This window comes from Tilletiaria anomala (genome assembly GCF_000711695.1).
Source record: "Tilletiaria anomala UBC 951 chromosome Unknown K437scaffold_8, whole genome shotgun sequence".
Classification (NCBI taxonomy): domain Eukaryota; kingdom Fungi; phylum Basidiomycota; class Exobasidiomycetes; order Georgefischeriales; family Tilletiariaceae; genus Tilletiaria; species Tilletiaria anomala.
Window position 1 is genome coordinate 59,747 of NW_013547014.1, and position 15,436 is coordinate 75,182.

Genomic DNA, 15,436 nt, shown 5'->3' on the forward strand with positions numbered 1-15,436 from the left:
TTCCGGCCAGAGCGACATGGTCGGCATCACCGAGCACACCTCAGGCAACTTGTACCGCAGCTAAATGAAGCAGTCAGCAGGCGCGCCTGTGCACAGCGAAAAGTCGAGCAATGAGGAAAAACTCAGCCCGGCCAACTATATCGAGGTCGTCCCCCACTGATAGGACCCACCAGTCAGGGTGGGAGTGGTACAGAGGGGGGGGGGACAAGTGGAAGACAGCGGGAAGGATCACAGTGGGACAGGCTGCCCTCGGAAACTTCGCTTGGAGTGAGGTAGCCAGGCCTTCGAAGAATCTCACCTCGGCGATATCCACGAGCCTCACTTTTGAACGAACACAGGCGCCGGCGCTGGGATAGCCAGCCGAATTTTCTCGGCCTCCTCATTCGGGCTTTCTTTTTCACGCCGCATGACCATATCATCATCTTTCCTTTGCTAAAGATGCACGTCCCTGGGCTCATGACCGCTCGATGGGCGGACTGCACCATTTAATTGCCTCACGACGTCAATGCAGCCTCCCATGTACTCTTGTTCACATGCTTATGTCTCACGTCACTGCATGAAGCCATTCATTTTCTTTGTAGCTTAGCTAGCCGAACTATGGTCAGCACTCGCATGCAGTACACACACATGCACACACGACTTTGAGAAAAGGCTGCGCTTTGTGCAAAGCACAGCATACATCAAGCAATACCGCCGTGTCAAACGTGCGTCAAAATCCGCCAATGAGCACTTCCGCGATGGTCGAAAGCGCCAAGTCCTTCACGACAAGCGGGTCGGCGAGCTGGAGTCCCGGATCGTCCCGCTGCGCATCCGATTTGCGTTGCGCCTGGTCCCGGTCGCTCCACCAGCCCATCAGGAAGATGCGCAGCCCGCCGACTTTGGCCAGGCCCTGCACTTCGGACAAATACATCGCGCAGAGCTCTGCAGTTGCTTCGCCCGCGATGGAATTCTGCTGCCCATCGCCCTCGCCATCAGCATCGGCGTTGTCGAGCACGGCAGACGATGCAGAGAGCCGCAGCGGCGGCAGGAACTCGAGGCTGTTGCCGAGCTTGTGCACTTCCTCATCCGGAATATCCAGAGCAGTGTCTGTGACGTCGACATGCGGCTGTGGGAGTGAAGGGTGAGTCCTGCGGAGGGGGGGTAGCTCCATGCCCCTCCCCAGCGGAGGGCTCTTCGGTGGTAGTGGCGGCACGTCCGTCCTGTCTGCTGGTGCGGTAGAAGGCGGCGGCCCAGCGCCACTCGCAGGCACGCTACCTGATGCAGTCGGCGTGTCCGGTCTGCTATCTGATCCAAGAGACGTAGATCGTGTCGCCCATGACGCCTGCCGGCTGGCGGAATGTGACGACCAAGGTGAGGCCGACGAGGACGAAGGGGTGGAAGGCGACATAGTCGATGCTTCGCCCGTAGAACGCACTGCGTAGCCACGCTTTTGCGCTGGCATCGACGACCTGCATGCCAGCTGAACGGGAGTAGGCAGCGACGATAACGTAGCCGCTTGGACCCCTTCGGCCGCCGTCGGGAAGCTTGGCTTGGTGAATTGCACCGCAAGGCGGATCCATCGACCTTGCTGCTGGTTCTGTGTCACCCTCGTCACCAACGTCGACATTGATTGCTGGTGCTGTTGCTGGTGCTGTTGCTGGTGCTGGGAGGCAAAGGACGATTGCTGTAGTGAGCCACGACGGCTATCTGGCGCTAGCGAAGCGCGAGAGGACATGTTCGAACTCTTGGCAACCTCGCTTAGCGGGCGGTCATCATCACTATCGTCCGCATCGTCGTCGTGGCGCGAGTGCGAAGTAGCTGTACAGATGAGCAGCGCATCGCGCACCCAAATCTGGAAGCGGATGTAGAAAGGCTCGAGAATTGTTGGCTCTTGTGGCAACTCAACCACGCGCACATGACACTGAAGTAGCATCGGCGCTTCGATTCCGATGCTCTTCGGCACGGGCGGAGGCCGTACGCTAGCGTCCGGCTGGGGTGTCATGGAAGCGCTGCACGGGACAAGCGCCTCCAGTTCTGGCGAGCAGAAGACTGGGGCTTCGTGCTTCACTTCATGCATAAACATGGGCGTCTGCAAGTGGCAAGCTTCACCCATTGTCGTTCGCCAGCGGACATCAATCTTGCCTAGAGGAGTCGAGATGGTGAACGGTTGCGCAAGATTATGCTGCTCGCGTGTGGTCATGTCTCCCGCAAGGTTCGATACTTCAGAAGGAGGTAATGCAGCCCGCACGGATGTCTCCTCGGGACTGGGGCTGTTTGGGAGGTGCTCGGGGACGGCAGACCGCGATTGGCCGCCGGCGTGGGATCGGCCCTGCGGCAGTACCGGCGCCTGTTGGAAGCTGTAAGATGATGAGCGATAGGACACGCCACCAGACCTTGCATGTAGTGTCAACGGGCTGGCAAAGGACGGGGGATATGGTGGCAGAGGAATGTTTTGCGTCTTTGTTGAGGGGTAGAGCGCGAAAAGAAAATGATACGATTCATTCGGTAAAACCATGATCGGCCCGCAATCGCTGCGCTTCTTCGTTGTCGCAGCTTGCTTCCCGTGTACCAAAACATCGAGGCCCTCACTCCAATTGCTGCTACGGAGCTCTGGCCGATCGACCCTCTCCCAACACCATCGACTTGGCTTGGTCCTGTTCTCCGCATCTGAATCACTATCGAACAGGCGTATGTCTTCGATGACCATCGGAAGCGCAGCCGCCTCAGCGCCAAGATTGGAAACTTGAACTTCAAGCAGCACTTTTTCCCGTATGTGGTGACTCTTATGCAAGCGCTCTCCGGGAGAGATGGGTACGTGTGTCTTCATGCGCACAGATAGAGGGCACTCGGCGACGTTGAACCGGTAGAGTTTACGAAGAGTAGATTCTCGATACTCTTGCTTCTGCTGCGGTGGCGTCTCCGAAGAATGAGTGGGGTAGAGTGGAGCGTTTGCACCACTGGTTGGGGTATAGTAGGTCACAGTGCAGATTAAGACGTGTGGCCCGACCTGAGAAATGTCGTGCTTGACAACGGTTTGCAGCTTTTGGCCCTGTTCCAGCCGTTTGGATTCAATAGAAATGCTGCCGGCCGGATCGTCCGTTTCGTCTAACGCGGCAGGAGGGATGTGGATGTGAGTAAGGAGAGAAGTGTATGTTCGGGCGGCTTGCGCAGGATCCAAATTTGATTGCGCTGACGAAGCAGCTGCACCTGGTCCATACTGCATCTCCACCCGCAAGGACACGCCGGCTACATCCGACGGAGACTCGTTATTTACGCAGACAAAAGCCGAAAAGGTCTCTCCAAAGTCTGACGAGACAGAGCGGATTGAGTTAGTCCTCGTCCATAGAGATTGCGGATGCCAGAAGCGAGATGGTAAGCGCCGTGCACTCACAGACTGTCCCGAAGCTTGCAGGCAGCATAAGTATGTTTGAGATGGGCCAATCCCTCACAGTGCTCATCCTTTGATCGTTGATATGAGAGGAGTTATATTTCTGTGACTCAAGTGGAGGGGGCTCATTGACTACCAGCTCGTCACGAGCAGCCTGATGCCAAGCTTCCTGCACCTGTCGCAAAGTTGATCGCCAATGAGATTCGTCTTCAGCGCTCGTCGGTGCGTGATGATAAGAGCTGTAGCGCAACAACTCATTGATCTCCTCCTGTGTCATTTCAGGATCAAGAGCGTTCCAGAGAGCTTTTTGCTCCTTCTCCCGATCGAAAGCCCCAGAATTTAGCAAGGCAGCCTCCGCGGCTTGATAATCCTCGCCTTCGAAGTAAGGCCGTTCATATGTAGCGAGCGATGGTTGGGAGATGCGCATGACTTTGAGCGAGAGGGGGTGTCCGGACGCGCTGTTGGAAAGGGAGGTAGGAGGAACATGCTGGGTACCTGCGCCACGTCCTTGAGCTGAAGGCGCGGACGTGGCAAAACTAGTCTGAGCGTAACTAACAGGCGCGCTACTTTCCCCGACGTTTAGAGCCATGGGTGGTGGAGGGACGTACACCGAAGGGTAAGCATGCGAAGAGCGCCCTGCTTGATGGGAGTATGCAGACCCTATCTGAGCAGAAACCCCTCGAGCCTCGCCCCTCGGCGGTGGTGGTGGTGGTTGAGCTGCGGGCAGAGGCTGTGTTTGGATCCCAGCTTCTGATTGGAAGGCCGCAACCGTCGGACCGTGTCCGCTGAAGGAAGGTCGACCCCCGGCTGATGATGCCGAAGAGATGCTACTGGAACGCACAAGCTCTTGCCTTCCTACAGCGCTACCCGCGCTACTCCCTACTCCATTTGAGCGGTGAGCTGCTGAGGGAGGAAGAGATGGCGCAATGTGCGCCCTTGGATCCGTCATCTGCGGCGTATGCTATCTGCTCCACCAATCAAGGTAATGCACCGCGACACAGGGAATCTGCAGGGGCGATCTTCATCTTCTGCCACATGTACTATGTCCCTATATCTGTGATCAGCTTGTCAATTTGGGCTCGAATGTATAACCCAGCATGGTGATCACTGAAGGATCGAGAGGCGAAACCAAACGTAAGAAAGCATATCTAGATGATTTGTGGTGCGTAGTGCTTATGTAATTTACATTACCGGGTTGTCGCTCACAGGTGACTTTTGCCTGATCAACCTTTTGCCTTTTCCACCGCTTCATCCTGATTCCTGATGTGTGTTCCTGCGTAACTGTGCCAAGCAGCAAGCCAATTGCAATACAGAGTTTTGTTTCAGCATTGTACTGCGAGGCCCTCATGCCAAATTAAATTCTTTCAGCCGCAAGCTTGCTCTTTCCTGCGCTGGGCTGCATCGCCGCGTCCCCATTGTCGTCTTCCCCCAGCATTTTGCGGTTTGCCACACCAGCAGCAAGGAGGCACACTTTGATCAGGACCGTCCGTCACCGGCAATACACTTGCCGAGATCAAGATCCAGCTTGCAATAGGGAAAGAAAGATGGCACAGATGGCATCGTTATCAATACCAGCCTCTATCTTGGAGGATCCAGCGATCAATGCGGCCATCGAGTCGATCCTACCCTCGGCGTACAATTTCGAGATCCACAAGACGATTCATCACATTCGAACGCACCAATGTCGATCGGTCGCGCTCCAAATGCCAGAGGGCCTGACACTTTGGGCCACTGGTATTGCGGACATTCTCGAGCGCTTCAGCGGCGCAGACATGACCATCATGGGCGACGTGACATATGGAGCGTGCTGTGTCGATGATTACACTGCCTTAGCCTTGGGCTGCGACCTGCTCGTCCATTATGGGCACAGTTGTCTCGTCCCAGTTGACCAGACTAAGATCAAGACTCTGTACGTCTTTGTTGAGATCAGTGTCGATCGCTTACATCTTGCCGAGACGGTCAGAGCAAACTTTCCGAGTGACAAGGAGCACTTCCGACAAACAGTTCTCGGTGCAGAGACTGTTGTGCCAGAAGGAGGCAAGGCTCGCATTGAGATAGGCCTGGAAGCTGGACAAGCAGAAAATTTACAGCACAGCTCAATTCAAGAGCACACACGATCGCGACGTTCAACACATCTTGCACTAGTTGGCACGGTTCAGTTTATCAACGCCATCCAGGGACTGAGGGATGCGCTGGAAGAAAGCGCACCCCAAGGATCATTGTTACAACCTGATAAACCTCTTTTGACAATCACTGATGGTACTCAAGAGCCTGATCAAAAAGCGTACAATCCGTCTACGTCACCAAGCTTCAGCACCGGGAACTATATTATCACGGTGCCTCAGATCAAGCCTCTTTCCCCTGGCGAAGTATTAGGCTGCACCTCCCCCAGGCTGCCTTCATCCTCAGCGGACCGTGACGGGGTAGACGCGATAATCTACCTCGGCGACGGTCGCTTCCACCTCGAGAGTGTTATGATCGCCAATCCCCGGATACCCGCTTTCCGTTACGACCCGTACACGAAGCGCTTCATGCGCGAGCTCTACGACCACAAGGAGATGCGGAGCATGCGTGGACAGGCTGTGCAGACTGCTAGAACAAGCATCGAAGCTGTCGCGGACCGAAAAGTCGACGCTCGCGTTGCAGGGAACGCAAAAAACAGGCACGCGGACCCGGCTTGGGCGGTCGTGCTAGGCACGCTGGGACGGCAGGGATCGACTTCCGTTCTCTCACACATCCGCTCAATGCTCGCGAGTGGTGTCTCTGACGATGCGAAGCAGACCGGATCAAACAAGTCTTTTGGGAAGGGCGCGGTCCCCTCCATTCCGATTTTACTCTCCGAACTCTCACCTCAGAAACTCGCTCTTTTTGGTTCCCACATTTCGACATTCGTACAAACTTCATGTCCACGTCTATCGATCGATTGGGGGAGTGCGTTCGAGAAACCGCTTCTGAGCCCGTATGAGGCTGCTGTCGCGCTCCGGAAAACGCGCGGGTGGGACGTTAATGTGGATGGCCTCGGGATGAAGCGGAGGCCTCTTCAAACACAGGCGGAGCGATCCCCTGCAGGCTTGTCGAACGAAGGGTCTGTCGAGCGGGCCACCGAGCATGTATCGGAAGGAGATATGGAAGGGGACTACCCGATGGACTTCTATGCAAATGACTCTCGAGGTCCATGGACTCCCCGACACGGTATGAATGCACCACGTGCGAAGACTGGCAAGAGCGCATTAAACCTGGCCATCCTGAAGCGTACCAAAGCAAGAATGGCGGAGCAGCGCGCACTAAATCAGCAACGCGAAGCAGGTACCGCGGCAACCGCATAGAGGCTCAAAAGATATCGCGAAGTTGTATTTGATGCTCCTACTATATTGTACTCGCGTCAGCTGCTTCCATGGGAAACAAAGACTTGAGGGTACATGCTCTGGCCAATCTTGAGAGCTCGAGCTACCGCCTTCTCCGTCTCCTCGAGCGCCAGCTTGACGCGTTTTGCGCCGCGACCCGGCTGTTTCTCCTCGGCAAGCTTGGCGACCCCATCCGCTCGCTCGCCCGAATTCTTGAGGAGTGTAAGCATTCTCACTGCTCGTTTTTGTCGCTGCGCTGGAGTCAGCGGCTTCTTTTCCGCTTCATCCTCCGCCTTGATGGCCATACCTGGCGGGGGAGACGGTTGTGGAGCGACTGCAGCCCAAAACTGTCGCAAAAACTCGGTTGTCGCTGCATGGCAAGATATTAAATGCTGATGAATGCTTTCCGATAGGTCGTCTGAGGAAGTATATATTACGCAGTCAGTACCAACTGCTCGCCTGCAGGAGCATTTGCAGTACTCACTCTCAGATATATCTTCACTGCGGGCCTCTTCCTGCTGTTTCACACGCTCGAGGATGGTGTGCATGGCTCGCTCATTCTCTTTGCAATTGGGAACGTAGCCGCCCATCATGCGCGTAGTTGAGTCTGACCAGTCCAGAAGCTGGCCCTGAACGGATCTCAACAAATCCTCCAGCACTTCCTGGCTAACATCGCCAGTTTCAGAGCCTTCCCGATCGTGGGTACCTTGAAAGAATCCTTGCTTGTCCTGAGAAACCTCAAGCGCCCTAGTCCCGCCACGCTTTTCCTCTTCAAGCTGGTTGATGACGATCTGGTCGTAATGCTGCCGTGTACGGGAGATAGCTTCGTCTAGACCTCGATTCGAGCTGGCGCTAGCGGCCGGGACTGTTCTTTCGCCAGAAGGTCCTGTGACTCTACTCCAGCTGGCTCTGCCTTGCTCACCCAAAGCAGAGTCGAGCAGGCTGCCGGAATGCTCGTTGAATCGGCGAAGCAAAGGAAGCGCACTCCTTTCCGCCCCTGCTCGCATGGGCCAGTCCTTTGTATTCCCTGTCTCGCCGTGATCTTCTTCGGTAGCCGCGAGGTCCAAGAAGTTGTCATGGGCATGAAATTCGCGCTTTGATTCGAGCCCGTCGTCCTCCACGATGTCATCTAAGTATTGGTCAAAGATAAGATCTGCGCGGACAATGTGCTGTGACGCTGCAGATCGCGCCGAGGTGCGCAGCCGGTGGTAAAGTCTAGATTGGAAGTAGCGCGTCCAGAAGGTCTGCTCATCCATCTGTAGGATGTTGGATGTGGTCAATCGTCAAAATCCGGGCCAGCGTGCCAGGAAAGAGGACGCCCACCTGTTTCGGTACTAGGTCGTTGTATGCTTTTGCGACCACGGGGTACTGCTCGAAAACATCACGAACCATCTGGGCACTGAGATTTATCTTCAAATTTCCTTCTTCATCATTCGTTGGCTTGGGGTCCGCGATTCGTGCATTGCGGCCTTGTCGCTGCTGCATCAGCGCTCGTTCTGAACGGAGCAAGGCTGATCTTGTCGGATGGGACCAGAACTCTGCGTCCCTCATAATACCGCTGATAACCAAGTCGGCATGGAGTGACTTGAGTTCTGGGTTGGCATGCAAAATTGAAATGCGCAATTGCAGCTCCTGTTCCCGCCGCTTTACCTTTTCCTCGGCCGTCAAGGGGGCTGGCACTGGTGCCATGGGGACTGTTTTCGAAGAGCTATTGTCCTTTGCGGCTGACTCAGGTGCAGACGAACAGCCATTAGCTGCCTCCTTGCGGTCGTTGGAGCGCTCTTTGAGAGATTCAGATGCCCCTTCTCTCTCCTTCTTGTTATTCTGGGCGATCCCATATAGTCTAGTCTTGAATTCTTCTCTGTCATTAAGAGCCCTTTCTCTACCCTCTGGTGCGGTAAATGTGAATAGAACATCTCCCTTTCCGAGGACGCGTAATCTCTCTTTTTCAGGATCCTCTGGTTGGAAGAAGACAATCTTGAGGCTGAATGTTTGGGACTCTGGCTTGGCGACCGATGCAAGCAGCTTCTCAATATGCTGCAATGGAATTGTGATCGATTGAGAGGCCAAGGAAGACTGAGTCGGAACCCATCGCAGCATGTGAGAGGACAAGACCAGCGTACCGCCGATCTTAGCATGAGAGACGGAGGCTGCAAGGCTGCTTGAAGATGTGGATGGTGAGGTGTCGGTTGCCATCTTGTGGATTGCGAGGCTTCCAGCGGCTTGATGCAGCCCTATCGTCCAGTCCCGTAAGGTCACAGTTGATTCGGACCGGCTGGTTGCTGTTACTATTGTTGAGACTCACTGATTTGGCGAAAATGCTGATGCCAGCTGCAGATCTGCAATATGGCAAGCTCAGATTGACTCCACTAGAGGAATGATGTTCAATGATTCAGTCACCATGAAGTACAACCAAGGTCAAGATCGTGTTTGAGCCCATGTAACAAGTTGGAGGCCGGAGCCTCCGACAATCCAGGTGATTCGGGGCAAAAGTATGAAGCAATGAAATGCAACAAACCTTTCGAAAGTTGGCTTCGGCTGAATTCCTGATCTTCATCTTGAACAACTTCAAATTTCAGATCTTAAGTACGCAAAAGCGACCCGAGCTGAAAGTGTGAAAGGATTTCGGCTTGTGTGCTCGGGGGAATTGTCGAGTCTCATCTTGCACGGCTTTCGACATGCCGACTGCTCTTGTTCATTTCCCGGCCTTGACGCGCGCGGGCGTGGACGTCCCTAAATCATCAAAAGGCTTGGCACCCTCAACGTTACCATCGGTATCTTACACACATGCAGCTGCTTTGGGGGCCGCAAAATCTGTGCTTGAGCCAGAGTCTTGGACCGTGATAGATGGTGCCGAAAATATAACCGTCGGACCTGAAACGACACATGAATTATACCTGACCGACTACGATCTCATTCCGTTCGAGCAGCTGCTCGGCGCTGGTGTCTCCGTAAACTCGAAGCCGCACCAGGAGTTGGAAGGCGAAACGACCAGTAGCGATTCGGTGCAGCGATCGAACCGCCAAGCGCAATGCAGTAGCTATGTCATTCGAAAGGCTCTTATTCGCAAGCATCACCTCGCAAGCACTCTTCATTTGCACTCGGTCAAGCAGAAATCGATTTCGAGCATTGGAACAGGAAAGACTGCAGAGGATTGCACGCCAAGAACATGGCACATTGAGCTACAATATGCAGACGATTTGGATGAACTCTTAATTGACGAGCTCTATGACTTGGCGCAGAGCATATCTGAGGCTAAGGAGCGACGGGAAACAAGGTGGTTCATTTTGAAGCCAGGGATGTCGGATCGAGGACATGGAATCAGGCTCTTCAATAGCATCGAAATGCTGAGAGCTGAGCTCGAGCATTTGGACGCTGAGCACTCCGATGAGGAAGATAGCCAAGCTGGCGATAATGATGATGGCCGAGCAGCTGGCGGCCACGATGACGAAGATGGCATGCTCGGCCAGCTCAGGCATTTTGTTATTCAGGTGAGCTGCGATCAGCCTCGTCTTACTATTTAAGTGGTAGCATTTGCTCAATCTCTGTTTCTTCGGTCTCCCTTCAGGAATATATCTCACGACCTCTCCTTCTTGATCCCCCAGTACTTTCAAATACAGACTCGCTTCTGAAGTCACAAGTGGGGCAGGGGCGGAAGTTCCATCTGCGAGCCTATGTCCTCTGCGTAGGTGGCTTACAAGTATACCTGTTTGACGAGATGCTAGCCCTGTTCGCACCGGTACCGTACACTTCTCCGTCATACTCCGCTGAAGATTATTCTTCCGATCACGTTGACTTGTCCGCACACCTTACAAATACGTGCCTACAAAATAAAGAGGCTATCAAGCGTGGCGGTCGGCCATCGGAGGAGAATGTTCACCTTTGGAGCGATCTCAAAGGCACGTGCGTGCGCCAAATTGGCTCTAGCGACGATTCACGGCACTTGACGGATGAGCACCTCACTCATGTCCACCAGCAAGTCGCCGCGACTGTCGGCCAAGTCTTCGAAGCTTGTGCCAAGGCAGGCAGCATCCATTGGCAAATGTGGCCGAACGCGTGGGAAATCTTTGGCGTGGATCTGCTTGTAGGGTGGGACCTGCAAGATGAACCTACGCAAGGACCTGATGAGGACTTCTCCAAGCTTAGAGTGTGGTTACTGGAAGTGAACGCGGTGAGTCGCTCCACGAGAAAAATATGATGGACGGGATCTCACATCTTTGGATTTCTGAGAGTAGCAACCTGACTTTGCTCAGACTGGAGAACGACTGAGCTCGATCGTCGATGGTGTTTTCAAGCGCAGCTTGGAGATCGCAGTCTTAGGAAAAGGGCCTCGCCAGGTGAAATGGAAAGTGGGACAGAGTCGCAGCGGTATGACACTGTGCTTCGATGAAGAGCTCATCAAAGATGTATGATGCGATTATGAAATGAGTGTTGTTCAATGCAAACGCGCAGATACAATACATGTGTTTGGTGCCCTCTGAGTTGACAAGCGCACGCGGTTGATGAGGTGTGCAGTCTTAGAACGCAAACAAAGCTGCACCCTTCTTGCGGCCGAACGAATAGACGACAAGGCCACTTCCAAAGAGACCAACCGTGATGCCGATTGCGACGCTGACCATCCTAAAACCAATGGAGAGACCGTTGGAGTAGAGATCACCGTCTGAGCCTTTGTACGTCATGGCTAGACCACCGGCCATACTCATGCCTGAGGGCACCAGGAACAGGACGGCGACAGCCATTGCAGTGAAGGCGGTCCCGCGGAAGATCCTCGAGTATGCATTGCCAAGGATACCGATAATGAAGGAACCAATGGCGGAGACGACATCCGAGCGGCTAAAGATGAAGTGATTCGCGAGCAAGTTGCAGGCGAAGCCGATGCAAGCGATGATGATCATGACTGGAAGCTCCTTGCTCTTCCATGGCTGCTGGTTGTGCATGCACAGTAGCAACGAGAAGAGCGGGACGAAGAGGAAGTTGAACCATGCGCTGACGTTTGACTTCCACCAGGGGTCGCCCAAGTCACGCTCGCAGTTGATATTGCCAAGTTTGAGCGAATTGCCGCTCCCTCCTGTCCCGTTTGTGAATGAGAAGGTGCCATTCCACATCGGCATAGTCTCATTCGCGAGAGTGAAAGAGCCGGACACTTCAGTGGACGAAGTGAGTGGCACGTACATCGATTTGCGCGCCGCCGGGTCTAGCAAGAAGTAGAGGTCGGAGCCAATGGCGATGCCAAAGCCGAGGAAGAGAGAGTAGATGATTGCATAGACCATACGGACCGAACCGGCGATCATATTTTTGCTGGCTAGCTCAAGAGAGCCGCACACTGGGCAAATGAACAGGATGTTGTCAGAAACTCATTCAAAACGCGTTCGACCAATCCCCACTCACAGATGATGTAGCCCGGAAGCACGAGGACAACACCACTAGACGCAATAGCCTGATAGCAGAAGATATTGGTGGTGCTCAAGCCGCGGCTGACGAATGAGATGAGAATGGCGACCGAGATTTCGAAGATGTTTGAGTACATCGCGTTGTTCTTGGCAACACGAAGCTGCAGGAACATCAACAGAATCCCGAAGCACGCCGACGCCCAGGCATCGACAAAGCTGCCGCCGAACGACAGAGGCGCAATGACGCAGCACAAACCGCCAGCGATCAAGATGCGCGTCCACACGCCGTAAATTGGTTTCTGTTTGATCAGCTTGGTGAGCTCGGCTGTACCTTCGTCGACACTGCATTCGTCGTGCACGACGCGGCGGTAAATGGTGTGAACCTCGTGCAGCTGCCCGAGCACCAAGGAGCTGCTGCTCTTGACGAAGTGGGTCTCGGACGAGTGTTTATCGATGTCCCCAAAGGAAGCAATGACAATACCGGGGAAGTGGACAAATTGTGCATCGACTTCCAGGACTGCTGCGGTGGCATTGAGCTGCGACTCGATTCGATGCGACGGAGCGCCAAACATCATGAGCGCTTTGGACAGCTTCAGAATGAATTTTTGGCGCTGTTGAACGTGGCTGACGTGGTAGGAGATGGTGGTGGCACTCTTCCGGCGGTCAAAGCTCTTCCGGCGAGGAGGTGTATATTTGTCGTCTCCATCGTCATCATCCCCACCAAACTCCAGCTTGAGATTGCCAAGGCTGACACGACGACGGTTGGAAGGCCGCTTGATCGTCGGGTCACCTGTCTCCGAACTCCAGCTGGAGCGACGGTGGTCGAAATTCTCCATCTTGTCACGCTTGAGCTGCATGCTCTTGCGCGTCAGACCCGTAAGACGCGGATCGTTCTCGTCCATTGCGTCATCGTTGATATCCCAGAAGCTGTCACGGCGCTGAGCAGTTGGGGGTGGAACTGGCTGGGCGCGAGGCACCGAGTTGGAAATGGGCAGTGTAGGAGGGTGCGACACTGTGTCCATGCTGCCTGACTTTCCGAATTTGCTGTACACTGGAGAGTTTGGGTCACCATTGAGAGTTGCATCATCGCTTTCGTCGTCAGTGTGGGTATGGAACGACGGCCCAACGACGCCTTGGCCCGGGCTGCTACCAGATATGGCGCCATACAGGCCCATGAAGGTCTTCGCAAGGCCATTGCCGGCTGCACCACCAGCAGTAACGTTTGCAGGAAGTCCTGGGGAGCCTGGGCCGACACCAACGCCTAAGCGGTACGAATTTTTGATGACGTCCGCTTCGGATGCATTACCTCTAGCAGCGCCGCGCTCGAGAGAGTCGTCGGAATTTTTAAACTGCCTGAAGTTCTCGACGCTGTCTCCGCGACGGATAAGCGCAGGCTTGAGCATCGGTGATTTGACGCTACCCGACGCAGTCACGCGCGGAGAGAATGGCTGAACCATCGATGGAGATGAGAGCGGGTCGAAGTGCTGGATGTGCGGCGAGAAGGGACTTCCAGTTGGAGGAGGTTGGCCGCCAAAGCCACCCAACCCGTTTTGACGAGCTCCAGGCAATGATGGCGTAGCCGGAGGAAAGTTTCCGCTGGTCTGGCGAGCCACAGTCGGCTGTGGGCGCGAGGGCAGTTCGAGACCATGAATGTTGCGAAAATTGGGCCCTTGTGGCTGCTGCTCTTGGGTGAAGAGATTCCTGAGCTGCGGTGCATCTTGGGTATTGCTGCGACCAGTACTGTCCGGATCAGGGCCTGACGTGGATGGAAGATGCTCCCGGTTGACCGAGCCAGTAGTAGGACGACGCTCTTTGACACTTTTGTACTCGAGGACGTCGTCCATGTCAAATTCAGATTCAGTGACCTCGGAGTAGCTCTTGGCATCGTCATTGTGCTCGCCTTTGTTGGCGATCCTGAATGGTTGCTGATTGCGGTCCGATTCGGAAGGAGAACGTTCGAGAGGGCCAATGTCACGCACGGAAGCATAGGATGCGACAGAGGGGCGAGGCACGGAGATGGAATAACCAGGCTGGAAAGGTGAGGAGCCTTGATCGTTGCGTGTTGCAGGAGACGCCATGGGTGAGGCATGACCCTGCTGCACAGCAGCTTGATCAGCCATAGCCGCGCGCATGAGCTCCATGTCGATGCCAATGCCTCCCGGTTGGCCACTGTCTTCAGAGAAGCGGACGCCACGGCCTGATGAGCCCGTGCTTGAGCGACCGCGAGACATGGTCACCTGCAGGGGGTACATAGAGTAATCGCGAGATCATCAGAGTCAGGGCCCTGAAGTGGATAAGAAAGCCTACTGCTCGCGCTCACTTGGTCCTGTCTGTCGTACTCTAGATGCTGCTTTCTTCTTTTTTTTCTGTTGGTTTTGCAGGTCCTGGGTGCCCGCCCCGAAGAGCCTCTAGTGCCGTTGGCTGTACCGTTACTCGACTTATCTCCTCCTGGGTCTCGAGACGTTGATCAGCTAGTGCCTGCCTAGCAAAAGATCGAACGTGATTCAGATCCCTTCCCACACCGTCTCTATATGTCGAATGGTTGCTGTACTATCCCGCTCCAAGGCAAGGATGCAGGGGCTGAGGTTGTTGATTCGATGAAGACTTGCTTACTTGCCAGTTGATGGAGAACCGGTCTCCAATCTGAGCAAGGAGAGAAAACCCTGAGACGACTTGCGCTGGATAATCCTCTCGGTGTTGAGGAGTGAGTGCGGGTGGATGGCGCTATTGGTCCCTTCGGGGCTGCGGAAAGGACCGATTGCAAGGAGAAGTAAGCGTGTGGATTGAGGAGAAATGTAACAAATGGATGGTGGTCGTTCGAAGGGGTAAAAGTGGGGAAACTTGTCAGCTCCGACCATGTTTATAAAGAGCATCCCATACTTCCATAAGGCTCAGACTACTCACCGACTGGGCTACGATTGACAGGCTGAAGCTTCTGCCTAGCCTGACGACGTACGAAGAGATGGTGAGGGATGTCAAGAATCAATATGTTACTCGAGCCGGCTGGAGATGTCAATTGTTGTCTTCCATTCCTGCTCCAGGAGCGGGTTGAACCTTGGCCAATGTTTGTAGAGATCATTAGCAAGCTTTGGGGGCGGGGCGCTTAGCCAGCATGATCGGAACCTTGGGCCCATCGTCAGTCGACCGCGATTGGATGCTGTACAGAGTGTCACAGTGCCTGTCTGAAGGTACGGCAACGCCTGCATTCGTACTGAGACATACCCCAACGCTCTGATGTCATTGGAGATGCCACCACAGCCATACCCCTCGGCATTGGCGAGGCGTGTCACGTGATCTTCCCCGCGCCGCGACGGGCTAGTCGACTGCCTCACATC

The 15,436-nt window shown here is 54.6% G+C and overlaps 5 protein-coding genes across 5 annotated transcripts; 2 read left to right on the top strand and 3 right to left on the bottom strand.

Moving 5' to 3' along the window:
* Nucleotides 1-558: 558 nt before the first annotated feature.
* On the bottom strand, nucleotides 559-4,459 carry K437DRAFT_253998 (uncharacterized protein). The gene is made up of 2 exons (XM_013389981.1): nucleotides 3,371-4,459; nucleotides 559-3,285 (listed from the first exon to the last, which is right to left on the bottom strand). Exons 1-2 carry the CDS (start codon nucleotides 4,314-4,316, stop codon nucleotides 710-712), a joined length of 3,522 nt encoding a protein of 1,173 aa, XP_013245435.1. The 5' UTR covers nucleotides 4,317-4,459; the 3' UTR covers nucleotides 559-709.
* Nucleotides 4,460-4,647: 188 nt separating this feature from the next.
* On the top strand, nucleotides 4,648-6,753 carry K437DRAFT_253999 (uncharacterized protein). The gene has a single exon (XM_013389982.1). It carries the CDS (start codon nucleotides 4,912-4,914, stop codon nucleotides 6,691-6,693), a length of 1,782 nt encoding a protein of 593 aa, XP_013245436.1. The 5' UTR covers nucleotides 4,648-4,911; the 3' UTR covers nucleotides 6,694-6,753.
* K437DRAFT_173571 (uncharacterized protein) lies at nucleotides 6,722-9,005 on the bottom strand. Its single transcript, XM_013389983.1, has 3 exons — nucleotides 8,035-9,005; nucleotides 7,196-7,967; nucleotides 6,722-7,129 (listed from the first exon to the last, which is right to left on the bottom strand). The coding sequence occupies exons 1-3, from the start codon at nucleotides 8,905-8,907 to the stop codon at nucleotides 6,750-6,752; spliced, it is 2,025 nt and encodes a 674-aa protein (XP_013245437.1). The 5' UTR covers nucleotides 8,908-9,005; the 3' UTR covers nucleotides 6,722-6,749.
* Nucleotides 9,006-9,292: 287 nt separating this feature from the next.
* K437DRAFT_272304 (TTL-domain-containing protein) lies at nucleotides 9,293-11,153 on the top strand. Its single transcript, XM_013389984.1, has 3 exons — nucleotides 9,293-10,202; nucleotides 10,280-10,882; nucleotides 10,947-11,153. Exons 1-3 carry the CDS (start codon nucleotides 9,390-9,392, stop codon nucleotides 11,121-11,123), a joined length of 1,593 nt encoding a protein of 530 aa, XP_013245438.1. The 5' UTR covers nucleotides 9,293-9,389; the 3' UTR covers nucleotides 11,124-11,153.
* A 75-nt stretch (nucleotides 11,154-11,228) lies between these two features.
* Nucleotides 11,229-12,937, bottom strand: K437DRAFT_220400 (DUF1212-domain-containing protein; the record flags this gene model as incomplete). Its single annotated transcript, XM_013389985.1, has 2 exons — nucleotides 11,229-12,034; nucleotides 12,100-12,937. 2 exons carry the CDS (start codon nucleotides 12,935-12,937, stop codon nucleotides 11,229-11,231), a joined length of 1,644 nt encoding a protein of 547 aa, XP_013245439.1.
* Between the last annotated feature and the right edge of the window lie 2,499 nt (nucleotides 12,938-15,436).

What these genes read in the sequence shown, in the direction of transcription:
- K437DRAFT_272304 (XM_013389984.1), top strand. Translation starts at nt 9,390, where the DNA reads ATGCCGACTGCTCTTGTTCATTTCCCGGCCTTGACGCGCGCGGGCGTG. An exon ending in TCAGGCATTTTGTTATTCAG is followed by an intron (nt 10,203 to 10,279) that starts GTGAGCTGCGAT and finishes GTCTCCCTTCAG; the next exon opens with GAATATATCTCACGACCTCT. An exon ending in GGTTACTGGAAGTGAACGCG is followed by an intron (nt 10,883 to 10,946) that starts GTGAGTCGCTCC and finishes TTCTGAGAGTAG; the next exon opens with CAACCTGACTTTGCTCAGAC.
- K437DRAFT_173571 (XM_013389983.1), bottom strand. Translation starts at nt 8,907, where the DNA reads ATGGCAACCGACACCTCACCATCCACATCTTCAAGCAGCCTTGCAGCC. An exon ending in ACGACCTAGTACCGAAACAG is followed by an intron (nt 7,968 to 8,034) that starts GTGGGCGTCCTC and finishes AACATCCTACAG; the next exon opens with ATGGATGAGCAGACCTTCTG. An exon ending in CAGTGAAGATATATCTGAGA is followed by an intron (nt 7,130 to 7,195) that starts GTGAGTACTGCA and finishes ATACTTCCTCAG; the next exon opens with ACGACCTATCGGAAAGCATT.
- K437DRAFT_253998 (XM_013389981.1), bottom strand. Translation starts at nt 4,316, where the DNA reads ATGACGGATCCAAGGGCGCACATTGCGCCATCTCTTCCTCCCTCAGCA. An exon ending in TGCAAGCTTCGGGACAGTCT is followed by an intron (nt 3,286 to 3,370) that starts GTGAGTGCACGG and finishes CTGTCTCGTCAG; the next exon opens with ACTTTGGAGAGACCTTTTCG.
- K437DRAFT_253999 (XM_013389982.1), top strand. Translation starts at nt 4,912, where the DNA reads ATGGCACAGATGGCATCGTTATCAATACCAGCCTCTATCTTGGAGGAT.